The following is an 18,345-nucleotide window of genomic DNA, read 5'->3' as shown; positions in this document are numbered from 1 at the left end:
AACGACGAGCCAGTCTATCAGATACTTTTTTCAAGTACTTATTTACTTTAATCTAAAACATACTACGTTTTAATAAAATAGGCTTGTTTAATGTGAAGTAATTGAATTTTATAAAAAAAAAGTTCAAGATGGTATGTCAGAGACATAACCGAAAGACATAGGACCAAACAATTTGAATGTGTTTTTGGATTGCTAGTGAAATCTGAAATAACATTATTTTATTTTGTTTCATAGATTTGTCGAAAAAATAGTCATAAATGTTCTCCCAAGGTGAACCTTCCATGAGGGCACCGGCAACTCCAGGTTGTAGCCACTACGGTCGAAATGTCAATTTTCATGTTCAGTATCAAAAACCATGAATTTTGATATCCATATTGCCACAACTCGTATGGTTGTGTTAAAGACCCTCCGGGCCCCGGGGAAACCTGCTTTGAGATCACCGGTCACTCAAGGTTGTGGCCACTACTGTCGGAATGTCAATTTTCATGTACAGTATCAAAAACAATGAATTTTGATACCCATATTGCCACAACTCGTATGTTTCTGTAAATGTCCCCCCAGGCCCCGGGGGAACCTTCTTTGAGGGCACCGGCCACTCCAGGTTGTGGCCACTACTGTCGAAATGGCCATTATTATGTTCAGTATAAAAAACCATGAATTTTGATACCCATATTGCCACAACTCGTATGTTTCTGTAAATGTCCCCCCAGGCCCCGGGGGAACCTTCTTTGAGGGCACCGGCCACTCCAGGTTGTGGCCACTACTGTCGAAATGGCCATTATTATGTTCAGTATCAAAAACCATGAATTTTGATACCCATATTGCCACAACTCGTATGTTTCTGTAAATGTCCCCCCACGCCCCGGAGGAACCTTCTTTGAGGGCACCGGCCACTCCAGGTTGTGGCCACTACTGTCGAAATGGCCATTATTATGTTCAGTATCAAAAATCATGAATTTTGATACCCATATTGCCACAACTCGTATGTTTCTGTAAATGTCCCCCCAGGCCCCGGGGGAACCTTCTATGAGGCCACCGGCCACTCCTGGTTTTGTCCACCACTGTCGAATTGGCCATTTTTCATGAGAACCGCCGCATCATAGCGACTTCCACGCAGTCCGCTTCGCTCGAATTTCCTCCTTCTGCTGCCGGTGGTTCTTCCTTCTGGTTGCTGGTCCTCTTCTTCTGTTGGCCGCTGCTGCTGCTGCTCCGCGCCGGCCCGACGTGCACAGTTCGAGTGCTCGTTCCAAAGTGACTTGCTTTTGCGAAATTTTCTGCTTAAATAGCGGCACAGCCGGAGAACGGCACAAAAGGGGCGCGGTCTCGAATGCATACGCTCGCTCTGATTGGTCATCTGTCCGATTTGTACTGAAAAATTACTCATTTTGATTGCATGTTTTAAGTGCTTTAACTATGTTTAGTCAGACTATCTATGTAGTTAAATAATAGCTGAAGTCTTCCTCTTTCGATTGGTGGTCCAACCATCTGGATTGATTCACAGGGAAAAAAGATATAAGCGTTCAAAATGTCCCCTTTTTTTAACGCTTAAAAGTGACGCTTTGGATCGAATTTCTGAACTGGCCCCCCAATATAGTAAGTAAAGACATAGTCCTATGTCAAAATCTGTCGAATTGATGGATAATTTTACCCAACACATATAAGGGAAGGTGGGGCAAGACGACCATATGGAGCAAGAGGAACAATCGCTCGTACGGCCGTAATTTTTACAATTTTGATTATTTCTAGTATGAGGAATTGTTGCTAGCAATGCAATTAGTTGAATCTACTACCACATAACCGCCAAAACGACGTAAACGCCACGGGGCATAAGATCAAACGTAGTTTTTTTCAAAACCTTTGTTTTCTTATAATATTTGGAAAGAACAAAATAAGGCTTTGGATTCGTTTTAAGGCTCATTTTATCAAAATGCTATTTTTCCTAGATCACTTGTGTCCCTTCCAATGACTTGCACCTGGGTCATTCCATCCCAAGTGACCACGCGTCCAACATCGACCTTCACCAAATCTGCTCATATTTGGCATGGGGGTTGTTTTTGCCCCAAAAACAAAGAATACAAAGTTTGGTGACATTTGGTCCACCCCCCGCGCCCGTGGCACCCCCCTCTCCCTCTTTTTCTGAGATTTTTGAAAAACCTCATTTTAAAAATGCATTTTGCTAAGAGAAAAGTTTACAAACAGTGAACTTTTGGGTATGCATATTTGAAGATTTTTTGACGTAGAATCAAATGGCGTACTCAAAATTTACGTAAAGTGTTGCCAGATATGAAAATTGCATTCATCAGTCTTCTGGGGCCTGGGGCCATAAACTAGAAAATTCCTGTTGAAGCGCTCGAAATTAAACATTTTGTCATTTTCTTATATCCGTGAACCACGCCAAGTCCTGCCAAGACGGGGGTTCAAATGCATACATACAATACATACATACATAAATACATACATAAATACAATACATACATACATAAATTATTTTTTGGGACATTCACTTGCTTCCGTTAAGAAATTTATAAAAAAAACATATTCAAATTTCAAGGCCTACTATGCTCTCACGCAATGTACTGTTGAAAATTGATGGTTAAGTAAAACATTTGCTATGCAGCTGAGCTTTCCAACTTAAAAATGAGATATCTCAAGAAATATTCAATTTACCCTGAGGTTTTGATTGAATTTAATGTAAAAAACTCTGAGCAATCGAATGCAATTGTCAGTTTTCCCGTAAGTGCTAGTCCAAAGGGTTAAAGATGCATTTTAAAAGTTAAAGCGCAAAATTTTCATATCTGGCAACACTAAACGTATATTTTGAGTACGCCATTCGATTCTACGTCAAAAAATCTTCAAATATGCATACCCAAAAATTCACTTTTTGTAAACTTTTCTCTTAGCAAAATGCATTTTAAAAATGAGGTTTTTCAGAAATCTCAGAAAAAGAGGGCGGTGCCACGGACTCGGGGTTGGACCAAATGTCACCAAACTTGGGATTCTTTGTTTTTGGGACAAAAACAACCCCCATGCCAAATATGAGCAGATTTGGTGAAGGTCGATGTTGGACGCGTGATCACTTGGGATGGAATGACCCACCTATTATAAAGTATGATTTAACTTTTGTTTATTTTTGTTGATAGCTTTAAAAAATCTTGTTCAGGTGGGGCAAGTGTACCATATGGATTTTTAGTATGGAAAAATACGAACTGCTGCAAAAACATATTATATCAGGAAATAAATACATAAAAAACTTAACAACTGATAAACAATTGTTTGAAAAAAATTCCATACAAAATATATTGATATTATGAAAATTTACTATTTATCACCTAGGTAACATTTTTTCCGTAAAAATGATCAATTTTCTAGTAAAATATTATTATTTGATCTAAAAATAAAAAGAAAAGTTCAAAAACATTCTAACTTTTTAACTTTTTAATTTGACCTCGTAGACCCACCTTCATTTATATTTATCGACTCAGCATCAAATTCTGAACAAATGTCTGTGCGTGTGTGGGGATGTTGATCAAACATATGCACTTGATTTTCTCGGCTTCGGCTGAAAAAAAATTGTCCGGATGTGGTCCACTCGGTTCACTTTCAGGTCCTATAGCTTAATATTGAAAATTGTACAGTTTCATTCTATCGTTTAAAAGTTATGATAAAAAAGCCACTACAAAAAAGGGTGATTTTCAACATAACCTCAAATGGTCGGGCCTGATCGCCACGAAAAAACTGTGTAAAGGCATGCCATTTTCTTCAAAGTTTGATTTTTTTCACTCATACCTTAATTTTATTAGGACCTCTTAGGTTCTGCGATCACAATAGGGGCGATCCATAAACCATGTGGATACTTTAGGGGTGTTGGAATCACTCTATAAATGAGAGGAAGGTACCAACCACCTTGAGGTGAATCAAATAACTTTTTTTATGTTAGAACCCGTACTTTTCAAGGTTCTATTCACGTCTATGTGGGACATTCAATTCTATCAATTCTTATTGAAAATTTGCATCGGCGCTGGTTCAAGTCAACTGGAAGCCGTAGCATAAATTTATCTTTCACCAGCTCAGATTACATACATATTTTTGCACTGTCTTTCGACTGTATCTCTTTCCTCTATATTATTAAACATAAATATTTACATTTATTACTACTTGTATTATTCCTTCTGGCTTCATTCTGCCTTTCCCATGTCATGAGCTGACTGAGCGTGAGCACACCGTTGTTGGTTGTAGAATGTGTACGCACGGACAAGAGCTCGAACGAAGCATTGATGCCGATGTTTTATGCCGCCACTCTGCAGAACGGCCTTTTGCATGTGGGCTTGTGTTTTGATTTATGGTGTGTCGTAGGTACGAATTCACGCCGGGGCTGCGGCGACCCCGCTGACGAGCCGAGTGTGAGCATCTTATTGAATTTAAGACATATCGATAACCGAAGCGCCATGAGCTTCCGACCTTCCAATGTTGAGCCCCTTGAGATGTGGGTTACTGGGAGTTTTTAACACCTTTACTTGTTACGTATCTACTTTTGGCTGATGATAGTTTTAGAATCTCAGGAATCAAACAAAAAGTTTGATTTTATCGAACAGAAAGGTGTAAAATGTAGATACTAAAATTAGTGGTATTTTACTTCCCGTTTTATTTATTTTTTTATTTATAAAAAGACTCTTTTCTTTAAAGCGTAAAAACAATAATCCGTAAATTACGTGTTTCTCTCTTTTATTCCAGATTTATTGAAGGTTTCACCTCTTCGGTTCTGTGCTCAAGAATCCCAGGCCTTTCTACTTACCAGAAGCAGCTATGTGTCGAAGCTCCAGATGCTGTAGTGTCGTTGTCAGCGGGTCAGCTGCTTGGTGCTCAAGAATGCCAGGAGCAGTTCAAAGGTAAATGGACAAACCGTGAGAATTACTGTCGAGTCAAACATAATGTCTCCCATGATCTGCTAATATAAGTTAATTTGACTAGGTCATCGCTGGAATTGTACTCAAGTCTGGAAAAAGGACATGTTTGGACACATTGTGATAATAGGTGAGTTTAAGCTTTGAATATATCTCGCTTACTTTTTCAAAAGGTCCTCCCAAGTAACATTTTTAAACCAACTAGCCACCACCTAGTTTTATTAAGGTTTTATGGTAGCTTCTTGAATGTTTTATAGTTTTATTTGGGCATTCACCACAACCAATAAGCAAGAGCTAATTAGTAGGTTCTAACAAGGTTTTATGCCTCAGAAATAAAACCTTGTGCCAATAAAAGCTAAATGGCCTTCAATAAGGTTTTATGAAATAGTCTTGAAAAACCAATGGCAATGTCATGCCAAACGGTTTTATCTCACGCTTTTTTAAAACCAAGGGTATTTTAGCTGTCAAGTGCCATTAGGCATGCAAAAGCTTACTTAAAACCTGAAAAAGCATTTAACGCAGCCAATTAGCAGTGCATAAATATGGCGCTAAATGCGTGATCTGATTGAATTTGATTGGCCGTCATTTTTGTTGAAAAAATAAAAAAACTGAAAAATTTGATTTCAATTTGACGAGAACACAAATTTGATATGATTTATATAGCGATAGATGTTTAAAAATATTTTGAACATTTTTTTCAAAGAATTGCAATAAAATATTTTTTAACATTAAACACTATGATCACAAAATAATGGTTTTTGATGAAGAGAGTTGATTGTTTTTGCCTATATCTCTCCTACATTTATCAATAAAATTTCAACCGCAGCTGAATTTGAGCCACCAATTGCGAGAAATAAGCTTTCCAATTATTTTGATTACCTCTAGTATCTATTATTTATCATCGCCATTTTTGACAACCATCTTCATAATTTCATTTGGCAGGACGAAAACTTATTTTTGACAAAATAAAACCTATTTGGCATAAGACGTTTGGAGACGTATGAAATGTCATTTTTCTTTAACTCCTGACTAGGTTTTAACAAAGGTTTTATCGAGGCTTTGAGAATGTTGTTAGGATTCAGTTGTAAAGCCTTGAACTCCTATGTATGTTTTATAAATAGTCCGTAACAACCTTTTGCGGAGGTCCTTTTGGGTTTTAAGTGGGGTTTATCAAGGTTCTGGGGAGTTTGTTACGACCATGTGGTTTTAATGTTGGTTTTGGCTGATAGGTATTATAGCGGTTGTGACAGCTTTGATAAAGCCTAACATGTTACTTGTACTATCATCATACAGGAAACCCACTGGTAGTTTTGAAAAAGTAATCTTGAAATACTCTGTTTGGGTTCCATGACCTAATCAAATAGTGAATCTGAAACAAGAAACAATTGAGGATGGCTTGGCTGTGTATATCAATTTGACCGCGCACTTGACTAAAAATCCAGAGGTCGCAAGAAATTCTTAGAATTTCTTTGAATACGTCAGGGGGCATAGTCAAGTCATTGTAGCACAAAAACGGAACTTTGGTTAATCTCAATGTTTGTAGGGTTTTTACTTCTTAAAAATCTAGACATTTATTTTATCAATATATAGTCCGGTACGTACTGAATAAAGGCAAAAAACACCCTGCGAAATGCAATGCAAATAATAAAAACGTTTCGTCTTATCGCGGTAAAATCCCTTCAGTTCCGCAACCCATGTCCGCACGAACAACAACCGAACATGGGCTGTGGTAAGTGCGGATACCACGTGGGCGTGAGATTAAGTTAAGCAAATTTGAATTAAAATGCTTCGGGACAAGCCGTGACACCTTGAGTGCAAGCTTGTATCAGGTAACATGCACGCCCCGTTAATTCATTTCGTTGCCTTGTAAAAGGAAGAGTGGTAGTCGATCGCTTTGAATAACACTGTGTTTCGTACGTTATTTACGAATTGTACCCTCAGTCATGCGCAACCACGTTTTATTCGTGTGCTGCAGGTAAGATAGCCATAACAAGCTGACTTCTCCGCAGATAGGAGCCAATTGAGAGGAAAAACGAGCTGGTTTAATTGAATTAACACTCCTCGGGTGAACAACAAGTAAAGTGTTAATTTTGCAGTACTCTGCACCGCCAGAACAGCTTTGTTTCTGACTGGAGTGCGATAAAAATCGTCCTGGCAAATGGCGCGAACTTGCAACTTCAGCAAAAAAAAAAGTTGCGGTTTGAGTAAATATTTTTTTATAGTTGTTTCTTAACATGAAATAAATTATCGTTGTAGTTAAATTTACCATGGATTATTCTCTTTACATGCTAAAAAAACAATTAACTATTTATCTCATTTTTTTTAAATAATAAATGCAACAATCAGTATCATGTAGAGTTTTGATCGTGTCTTCAGATGCTGGCGAAACGCGATCAAAATAAAGTAATTGATTTTGTCTGTCTGCACAAAACAATCAGGGTCTCTGGATAAAGGCAGCGAATGTGGAAGACATCGTGAAGAGACCACCACGATAGTTTGCCGCGGCAACTGGTGTGTGGTCATATATGAGGGAAACCTGCTTTATTTTCTGGGTAATTGAAGTTTATTTATACGTATAATTGAAAAAAATAAAATGCTGCGTAGGATCCTTTGCAGTGGAACATTTTTGTCATAAGGTTAGCATAATGATAAGTGATCCTTTCTCTTTTCGAACCACTGCTCTGAAATTGTGTTTTTTTTTTTCTTCTCTCGAAGATGTGACCCCTCGTACACCTACGCGAATGCCCGCCAGTTAATGATCATATCCAGGGATGGCTTGGCTGAGCACAGCAAACGCATACGATTTTTTTTAGTAGCAATGCATCATTCATCGATAACTGTGTAAATCGTAATCCACATAGCACCGGGGGATCTTCAAACGCGGTATAATACGCACTCATTAAAGCTTACTCCATCATTCCGTTCAGTGGTGTAGACACATTTGAGTAGTATCGTATAATTCCGTAACAAATGGCTAGAAATAAATTATCGTTGCTTTCCTTCCTCCGGCTGAAACGCATATCTGGGAAGGTGAATTGTTTCTCCACCTTTTGGTCACACTTGCCATCAGAACTCTTGCACGCGATCGACTCAGCTCGACAATAATGTCTCGATATCGATTGGTTCTTAATTTATGGGTTGTGTGCAGGCAACGGTCGCTTTAGAGATGATTTATGCGCGATCTTTTTATCGAATATTCCAAAGAAATAACGTGTTTCGTACTACACATCTTAATACAAATTTTAATAACTGAAGCATTACCCTTGTCTTTACTTTAGTAAAATTTTCGTGAAACTTTGTCCTAATGAATTTATTTGGTCCCTGATCTTTAATCCGAGGTCCGTTCTTCGATATGTTGCTGCGTTTTGAACGCTTCTGCCTCGTAAGCGGTAGATCGGGGTTCAAATCCCGAAAAAGTATGAGACAATTTTTGGTACGGTATTTGTGAATGACCAAACCGATATGATTGTATCTGAAATTCAAAGATGTTTTAAAAAATAATTCGTCCTTCCATCGACAGGTTCACGAGAGGCCGCGTTCACGTACGGAATAACGAGCGCCGGGGCAGTCCACGCGATCACCGCAGCGTGCGCCAAAGGAAACATATCGATGTGCGGTTGCGATTCCAAGCAAAAGTCGCAGTTTTCCACGGAAAGTGACGTAAGGGTCATTTCGCTGGCTACGTTGTAGTACAAAACACTAATTTTGTTCCTTTGTTATTTCAGAACTGGAAATGGGGCGGATGCTCGGCCGACATCGCTTTTGGCATGCGATTTGCAAAGAAGTTTCTCGACGCACGGGAGATCGAAAGTGACGACCGAAGCCTGATGAACCTGCACAACAATCGAGTGGGACGAAAGGTTGGTTCTTTTTTGTGTGCTCAATGAATATTCTCTGGGTTTGCCAGAGTTTATAGATAAATTTAATAATATGTTCAAGAATTAAAACTTAAGCTGATAACTATTTCGATTTAAAACAAATCAACTGCTCGAGTAATCAATTTGCACGATTGTTTTACAACACTGGAAAGCTCCCAGACTGTATTGTCGAATCTATTTTTGTGTTTCACGCTTATTTGCAGATTGTCAAAGTGCTGCTGCGTACGGAGTGCAAGTGTCACGGTGTGAGTGGCTCATGCGCAATGCGCACGTGTTGGAAAAACTTACCCTCTTTCCACACAGTTGGAAACATTATGATGAGGAAGTATCGGAAGGCGAAAATGGTGCAAGCGATACCGGCGGTGGGGAAAGACAACGGCTCGCTGCAGCTGGTTCTGAAACGGTGTGTACCGCCGAATGACACTTTCAGGATAAAGATTGATAACATGACTTGTTTTGTGTATTTTTTTTAGGCGTGGAAAACAACAGCATACAGGTGTGAATAGCCAAAAACCAAAGAGGATGGAAATGATCTATTTGCATCCTTCACCAAATTACTGCGAACGGGACATGTCCACAGGGATCTTGGGCACCATTGGGCGCCAATGTAATCGCTCCTCAACCTCGATGGATAAATGTGACTTGCTTTGCTGTGGGAGAGGCTATAACACGCACAATATCGTGAAAAGTTGGCAGTGTAACTGTAAATTCAAATGGTGCTGCACGGTTAGCTGTGACATTTGCACGGAACGCATTGAAGAGTACACGTGCAAATAGTGCGAAAAATTACACCCTTGTTTCAACTCATTTTTTGTAAATATTTATCTATCTATTTTAATCATTCATTTTAAGTATACATTTGTCCCAGACTAAAATCAGTATTATTGCAATGTACTTAATTCATATTGTTTGAAAAATAAATGTTTTGAGTAAAGCTCAACTTTTGATATTTACCGTAGACAAAAACCCACACGCAGAAAAATTAGCTGGGAAAACTTATCGATGAATGAAAGCTTTTCCTCCAGTCCATTGGTAGCACGGCACGGGATCTTGCGCGATGAACGAAGAGCTTTTCATTGATTCTTTTATCATCGTAGCGGAGTGTAGAAGTGAAAATTTCGAGTGGTGCAATAAATCGGTCGAATTACTGTTAAAAGTGCCATAATCTGGCTGGAAGTAGTGAAACGATGATGAAGAACCTACCGCGGCCTGGAATAAGAGGCCAAAACGCACCAAGAGTTCGGTTACGCTAAGAAAGCAGTGGTGAAAAAAAAATTGGGGAGTGTAAAGGGGGTCTTGCAGAGCTGAAAATTTATCTTTCTCGTTCCCCAGTGAAAGAATTGTAAAACAAGGCCAGACAACAGGATGAGAAGAAAAAAGTCCCAGTGAACTACGAAATGCCCCAAATGTGGCCAGTTTTCATTCAGTCCCTCTAGGAAAATTGTGCTAACCAAAGTGAACGACCGTGGATTAGGGCTATTCTTGTGGCAAGGGCCAAGGTAAAGGAAAAAATTGATTGAACCCACACTCCCAATGTTTGAGCGCAGTGAAAATTGTGAGCAGTGTGGAGAATGTTTGCAAAGGTTTTGCTGACTGCTAGATAGTGAAAGTGAAAAACGATGTTATAAATGGTAACATTCGTTTTACTTTTATCTAAATTAGAAAATTCAACCGAATGCCAAAACGTTTATCTCTATCGAGATATTTCATAAAAAATAACATTGTTACATATATCTCATTAAATATTTATCGGGTATGTCGCTGGAAATTTTCTCTTCTTCAAGAGAGGAAAAAACTAGGACTTGCGAGCTGGTGACACACACGCACTTGCACACGTACGGCTCCCCCGTAAAATGTGACACAGTGACATCAACGGAAGGGGGTTACCACGCGCGATGGTTGGTTTTGCTACCAATTTCCACCGTCATCGGTGTTGGTGCAGATAATGTTGTGGACTCACACAGATAAAGCCAAAACATAAGCGTATCGTCACTCGTTGCTTCATTGTGTGTGTACAGCCCGACAATTCAACAACTTTTCCAATTTTTCCTTCCAACTTGTTAATAAATTGAATGGAATTGGTGGTAATAGTTTTACAGTGTTGTTTCATGTAATAAATTGCTTGAAGATCGGTAAGGTACTTAAAAACAGCATTATGCAAAAAGGTTTGATTCAAAATATTAAGATGACTTGCAATACTGTAACAGCAAGAATTAAAAAAAAAACTATTGAATTCAGTGCATTTTTCCACATTTAAACTTATTACAAAGCCAAGTATCAAATAAAACCAAAAGTTTTGAACAAATTCAGTGGAACCTCATATGCTTTACCAAATATAAAGCTCATGACAAAAATCTTCAATTAACACAGTCTAAAAACAAAACTGAATGCATGTAACTTTGAAAAAGGAATAATGTCATCACATTTGCTCCTTCACTTTATCTCCAACTAAAGTGGTCACAGGTACAATAGCTTCAGCCTTAAGACAATTCAGCCGGATAGAGGACAACAGAATAAAACCACGTGAAGATTGTTATTTATAACGAGTGCAGAAACAACGAAGCTTCTACGAAACGTGGTAAAGAATAAAAGTTTCTTTTTTTGCAAATTGGATACGCAGTAAAAAAAATCATGGGATGAGTACAGCTTTTATGTCAGAATTTCCTCCAAATTTTACATATTCCAAAATTACACATTTATTTACTGTGTATAATTTCTGCGACTGATTATGTTGGTGCAATATCAACAATGGGTAATTCTCCGCCAACTCACACAGCAGTTGCCCCGACCCCTCTTCGATTTGCGTGAAACTTTGTCCTAAGGGGTAACTTTTGTCCCTGATCACAAATCCGTGGTCCGTTTTTTGATATCTCGTGACGGAGGGGCGGTACGACCCCTTCCATTTTTGAACATGCGAAAAAAGAGGTGTTTTTCAATCATTTGCAGTCTGAAACGGTGATGAGATAGAAATTTGGTGTCAAAGGGACTATTATTTAAAATTAAACGCCCGATTTGATGGTGTACTCAGAATTCCGAAAAAACGTATTTTTCATCGAAAAAACACTAAAAAAGTTTAAAAAATCCTCCCATTTTCCGTTACTCGACTGTAAAATTTTTTGGAACATGTCATTTTATGGGAAATTTAATGTACTTTTCGAATCTACATTGACCCAGAAGGGTCATTTTTTCATTTAGAACAAAATTTGTCATTTTAAAATTTCGTGTTTTTTCTAATTTTGCAGGGTTATTTTTTAGAGTGTAACAATGTTCTACAAAGTTGTAGAGCAGACAATCACACAAATTTTGATATATAGACAAAAGGGGATTGCTTATCAACAACACGAGTTATCGCGATTTTACGAAAAAAAACTTTTTTAGTGTTTATTTCGATGAAAAATACGTTTTTTTGGAATTCTGAGTACGCCATCAAATCGGGCGTCTAATTTTACATAAACGTCCCTTTGACACCAAATTTCTATCTCATCACCGTTTCAGGCTGCAAATTATTGAAAAACACCTCTTTTTCGCATGTTCAAAAATGGAAGGGGTCGTACCGCCCCTCCGTCACGAGATATCAAAAAACGGTTCACAGAATCGTGATCAGGGACAAAAGTTACCCCTTAGGACAAAGTTTCACGCAAATCGAAGAGGGGTCGGGGCAACTTTTCCCGATTTCGTGTGAGTTGGTAGAGAATTACCCCAATCGAAAAATGTTTTTTCATTTAAAACGGTTATTGGTTCTTTACCAATCTTTTGATTTTGAAAACTTAATTAAGACATGTTTTAACAAAAAATATATTAAAAACTTCTGGAAACATCCTGCCCGTGTGGATCATTCGGACCACGCACTGGACCCACAATCCAGAGGTCGCAGGATCAAATCCCGCGGCGGGCGCTCTAAAATTCTTTGTGTAAATATGGGTATTCGGCGCCGTCGCTCCGTGCCATACTTTCATACACTTTTAGGAGCCCAGGGCGGCGAAGTTCTTGTAGATAAAAAGGAAGACACTAGTGGTTGGTACTAGCTATTGTGACCGACAGCTATAAAGTCAACTTCGTTTTTTCTGGAAACAAAAATAATACTTTATGGTATAATTTTTTATTTATTTGCTATATATTTGTTGATTAAAAAACTAACTTAATCCACCTATGTGGTTGGAGCCTTCCTCACTTATCACCAACAATGGCTGATATGATGGAATTGTACAAAAAAATCGTCTATTTTTAGATCCAAAATAAAAAAGTACATAAATGTCACTTAAGTGGCCATACCTCAAGACAGGGTTGCCAGACCATCAATGTTTTGGACTCGTTGGAAAGGTCTTCTAATAACCTAACCAATGATGGGTGGGATGGTGGATTTGGACATAGTTTTCATACATTTAAGTGAGATCTGGCTTCAAAAAAGTACATAAATGTCACTTAAGTGATCATATCTCGAGACAGGGTTGCCAGATCTTCAATGTTTTGAACTCATTGGAAAGGTATTTAAATAACCTAACTAACGATGGGTTGGATGCTGGATCCGAACATAGTTTACACACATTTAAGTTAGATCCGGCTTCAAAAAAGTACATAAATGTCACTTAACTGATCATATCTCGAGACAGGGTTGCCAGATCTTCAATGTATTGGACTCGTTGGAAAGGTCTTTTAATAACCTAACCAATGATGGGTGGAATGGTGGATTTGGACATAGTTTTCATACATTTAAGTTAGATCCGGCTTCAAAAAAGTACATAAATGTCACTTTAGTGGCCAGATATCGAGACAGGGTTGCCAGATCTACAATGTTTTGGACTCGTTGGAAAGGTCTTTTGATAACCTAACTAACGATGGGTCGGATGATGGACCCGGATATAGTTTACATACATTTAAGGGAGATCCGGATATATGTGAAAACACATTTTTACACATAACTTTTGAACTACTTATCGAAACTTCAATCTGTATAAAACTCGATCTATGGGACCCTAAACCAAGTCAAATGCAACAGGTTCGGGTCAAATCGGTTCAGCCAGTGCCGAGAAAAATGAGCTAGTTTGTTGGTCACATACATACATACACACACACTACCTGAGAAATGAATTCTCAGGTGTCTGGTAGCAGATTCCGACCTTGTAAAAAAAACACACACATACACACAGACATTTGTTCAGTTTTCGATTCTGAGTCGGTATGTATACATGAAGGTCTACGACATTTTTATACATAGTTCATTTTCAGAGCAGGATTATACTGCCCATGATCGCATAAATGTCCCATATGCATTTTCGTCGTTTTTGAGTTAATTATGCAGTTTGGTTCAAAATCGTGTGCTCTTTCAGAAAAGCCTATAACATCCAGTACTTTGTTCTAGAAATCAGGAGAAAATCCAGTTTTTTCGCGAAAACTTAACACGTAACCTTATGTGTGGGACAAACTTCAAATGCGTTTTTCTCAGCTTGCTGTTTTTGCATATGGGACATTTATGCGAACATGGGCAGTATACTGCCGCTCTAATCGTGTCCGTCCCATATGTAAAAACAGCAAGCCGAGAAAAACGCGTGTCAAAGTTGTCCCGCCCATAAGGCTACGTGTTAGAATTTCACGAAAAAGTGGATTTTCTCCGGATTTCTAGAACAAAGTACTACATTTTATTGGTTTTTCTGATAGTTTACATGATTTTGAACCAAACTGCATTATTACCTCAAAATTGACGAAATTACATACGGACGGACTAGCTTCGAGCGGCAGTATAGCCTTACCTCAGTGAGGAAGGTAAAACGAAAATCGTTGTAAACAATTTCAAAACCATAAAATACAGTGCAATGTGTGTTTTTATATATTGTTTAAACATTTAACAAATAGCGAAAAAAAATCATGAATTAATAAATGTGAATCTAAATTACCCTGAAGAGGAAAAATCATTCAACTCAATTAAAATAAAATATATTTTTAACCAAAAACAAATAAAACCACTGGAACTGGGAAAGTTTTTATTTCACTTGCTTATTCAAGCAAAGATGAAGTTGCTGAGAAATAAACTGTCTGTATTAAAATAAAAGGTCAAAACATGACAACGAGCATAGGGAAGAATTGTCTACCTTCAATGATATACATACTTTAATTATGTCTGTCTGGAAACTATACTAGTAAAAGAGCTCATAGTGATCAATTTTTATATTGTGAAACTAAAATTAATTCTTGATTTTAAATTTATAATCTTCCAGCTAATATTTCTTTTTAAATAATGTAATTATAAACTCGAAACTATTAAATGTCTCAAACTAATTACGTTGAAACGGGGACGCCACGTTATATTGACGCCATGACACGAGTTTTTAAACGCAGTTTAAAGGAAAATACCGGGAATAACGAAGTTTTATTTTTTACGAAGATCTGTCGAGCTTAGAAATGCATTTAAGTTGGACACAAGTTGTCTAAGGAAGCGTTCTATCATTACGCAACACAGTTGGGAGGGAGAGTGTGGTGGGTCTGAGGCCGTGTTGCGCTCCATACAGAAATTTTAAAATTTGTATGGACATTTTGTTACGAGGGGGAGGGGTCTGAAAATCCGTTTTATTTTGCGTTACGTAATAAATAACGGTCCCTAAGAGCACGCGTTTCACTTCTAGTTAAATATGCTCTTTTTTTTAATTTAAAAGATTTAAGTAGCACGCTTATTAAATGTATAAAATAAGCATACTTCCCCTAAATTACGCTCTCCATACGCGAGAAATGGTTACTAAGTAGACTATCTGACGCAATATATGATGTCATCTTACTGTCACACATAGTCTGAGCTTTTGTTGAAACCCCAAGAAACGGATCAATTTTCGTGTGGAAAAAGTAGCCTCGCTAGCAACAAGGATATAGTTTTGTTTCCAGTAATAAGGCCGTTACAAATATTAATGTGTCCCCTTCAAAATTTCAAAAAAGTCAACAGAAATAAAAGTTCCCAACTAGAAACCAAGTAAATTTTCCTGCCTTGATTTTAATTTTTCAAGTTCATTTGAGATCTCCGAATAATATTTTTGATGGCTGTGAAATTCTGGTGTAAAGTACTTTTGTGGATCTGTTAAAGGAAAAAGGGAATCATTGAAAGTTGTACAACATGGCGAACTTAACTTAACTATGCCCAAGATGCACTTGTAACAAGGTAGCACAATCTCGACGACATAATAATGCACAATTTTTGTTTTGCTGTGTACAAAAACAACTTTCCGTTTGCGGATCCAATTTGAAAAATACCAACCTACTTTCGAACCCACTACAATCGATAGCAATCATTATGTACTCTGATCAGTGGCTATTTTCTCACGGTAGATATTGGATGCTGATTGACCTTGAGCTTAATTCTGCTCGTTATGTTCAGTTTTTCGACTGAAGGTGGATGGAGTTGGTATTAAATTTCATAATGATTTTATTATCTTTTTAAAGAATAAATCATCAAAACATAGATGCATGGACATTTGGTAAAGCAAAGGTTCAAAGTAAGAGGTTTCATGTCGTTCAAGTACAATATGTATGGTGCAATTTTTAAATATGTCGCAAGGACATATGTGTTTGCTCTACTTTGCTTAATTCTATTACTAAAGCACTTTTTCTCTTTCTTTTTTTCTTTCACGCTCCTTCCGACGTCGTTTTAAATCGTTTCGTCATCTCTTTATGTTGCGTTTCTTGGAAAAAAAATGCGAATTTCGCGGCTTACAGAAAGAAGCCAAGAGTAGGAAAGATAGCAGAAAATCATTCTTGCTCGAGAATATACTTACAACAAGGCGGCTGACGTTCTAAGCCTAGCGTGCTTGAATCAACTTCGCATTGTTGTAGTTCAGTAACTTGGTACCACCGAATAAATATTGTGCAGGAAAAAAGCTTTGTAACAAGTGACATATAGTGAAAGTTTAAAAAAGACAGTTCATGTGAAAGTGATCTTCATTATAAATTTTCATCATGGCAAAACGGAAAACGCATAAAACATAGTGGCAATCGGTTTGTGACATGTTGGTCTAAAATAACCAGATATTAAAGAAAAAAATATAAATAAATAAAAACATAAACACTCGGCATCCACGTTTTTTGCACAAAAAGTTGTGAGAGATTCAGTTTGATGAATATAATTGGTGTATTTATAGAGATAAAATACCTACAAAGACTACCATATTCCGTCGTTGATAGAAAAAATCAATTTAGTTAAATCACGCTCTAATATCACGTTCAACAATAAATTTGGTGAGTTCAAAAGGCTTATGGTGATTGCTTTATTTTGATGTTTAATTTATTTATTTATAATTATATCGATGTGCATTCCCTGACAAAAGATGCAATTCTTATTATAGTGTAGTTGGCACAATGTTGTTGCAAATCATCTCAAATTATGTATTTATACAAAATCATCACCGAATCAAACTAAGCACCGCATTTAAACAACATTGAGTAGAGATCCAATGCAAATAACCGTTTAGAAACCCCATCCAAAATCTGAGTCAATGAGACAAACATCCCGCAGCTCAAACAAATTCCAGCAAATTTTTCAGTTCTTATACACTTTTCAAATTTCCTTCCAAACTTCGGTAATCTAAATGCTATGTTGAAGATTACTATCAGAAGGAATGAATTTTGGCAATAGTCAACCCCATGGACGGCATACTAAAAATCAAGATTACAAAACACAACATGCTTCAATGCTCAATTTCGTATTTTTTTAAATCATCTATTAAGCACATTTAAAATTTAGATTCATTAAAGCAAGTTATTATTAAAATTCTCAACTGTTTTCAAGCAAATGATAAATTGAATTTAAATAAAACACATTCATTTGAATTAAAGAATGCATAAACCAAACAGCAATTAATTGATTTACGCATGTAAATATCACTGATAGGCACAAATTTGCTTGCAGAGACCCATTCCAACATATTTAACAGAGAAACGCTTGCGTTATATTTTCAGGAACTGTTTTGTTAATTTTTTATGACGTACGTATGGTCGAAGATCCCTACTCCATTAACTCTCGTGCAGGTAACGTTACTCAACACATCACTGATATATTGAGCAATATTTGTTTATAACTCACGCTTATGTCAGTCATGCTAACTTAAAACTAAGCGCATCAAAATCATCATGTTTTATGTTTCACACAAATGATTGCTTCAATATCAACATGGGTGAACAATCATCATGAAAAAAGGAAACAATAATTTGAATATTATTTTTAAGTGATCTTTAAGGTATCTATAACCAAAAAAAATTATTAAATACAGCAGTTTGAAAGGATCATTCAAATTACAGGAATTAAAATGCCAAATTCCATTGAAACCGTTAAAACAAAATCAATTAGTGATTTTTAACAACGAACGATTTTTTCATTACCAATTCACAGGGAAGTATTTAATAATCACTAGAAGGTCCCCAAAATCCCACGTAGGGTAGAGTAGTCATCAATGAGACACGGGGAACAATGATAAAATGGCTCTCACAAGCCGTAGTTTCAACCAATCATGCTCATATTTGGGGGAAAGGTGTGTATACTGGATACACGTCTGCCATAATAGTGGCTTTGGTTATGGACGCTCCCTTGAAAA

At 37.3% G+C, this 18,345-nt stretch overlaps 1 protein-coding gene and 1 long non-coding RNA gene across 5 annotated transcripts in view; both read left to right on the top strand.

Annotated features, from left to right (window-relative positions):
- LOC120429895 (protein Wnt-2) overlaps positions 1–9,713 on the top strand; it is a 21,719-nt gene extending 12,006 nt beyond the window's left edge. For all 4 annotated transcript variants that reach the window (XM_052711515.1, XM_052711514.1, XM_052711513.1 and 1 more), the window contains exons 3-8: positions 4,732–4,886; positions 4,969–5,031; positions 8,422–8,561; positions 8,627–8,761; positions 8,983–9,182; positions 9,253–9,713. In XM_052711515.1, coding sequence (XP_052567475.1) covers positions 4,732–4,886; positions 4,969–5,031; positions 8,422–8,561; positions 8,627–8,761; positions 8,983–9,182; positions 9,253–9,556 — 997 coding nt within the window. In that variant the 3' untranslated portion in view covers positions 9,557–9,713. The remainder of the gene's footprint in view (positions 1–4,731; positions 4,887–4,968; positions 5,032–8,421; positions 8,562–8,626; positions 8,762–8,982; positions 9,183–9,252) is intronic.
- Positions 9,714–9,844: 131 nt separating this feature from the next.
- On the top strand, positions 9,845–18,320 carry LOC128093774 (uncharacterized). The gene is made up of 3 exons (XR_008212731.1): positions 9,845–10,278; positions 16,475–16,993; positions 17,714–18,320. It is a non-coding gene; the product is annotated as an uncharacterized LOC128093774 (long non-coding RNA).
- Positions 18,321–18,345: the final 25 nt, after the last annotated feature.

The sequence above is a fragment of the Culex pipiens genome, unplaced genomic scaffold (genome assembly GCF_016801865.2).
Source record: "Culex pipiens pallens isolate TS unplaced genomic scaffold, TS_CPP_V2 Cpp_Un0068, whole genome shotgun sequence".
Lineage (NCBI taxonomy): Eukaryota > Metazoa > Arthropoda > Insecta > Diptera > Culicidae > Culex > Culex pipiens.
This window is presented reverse-complemented; position numbering and strand designations above follow the sequence as displayed.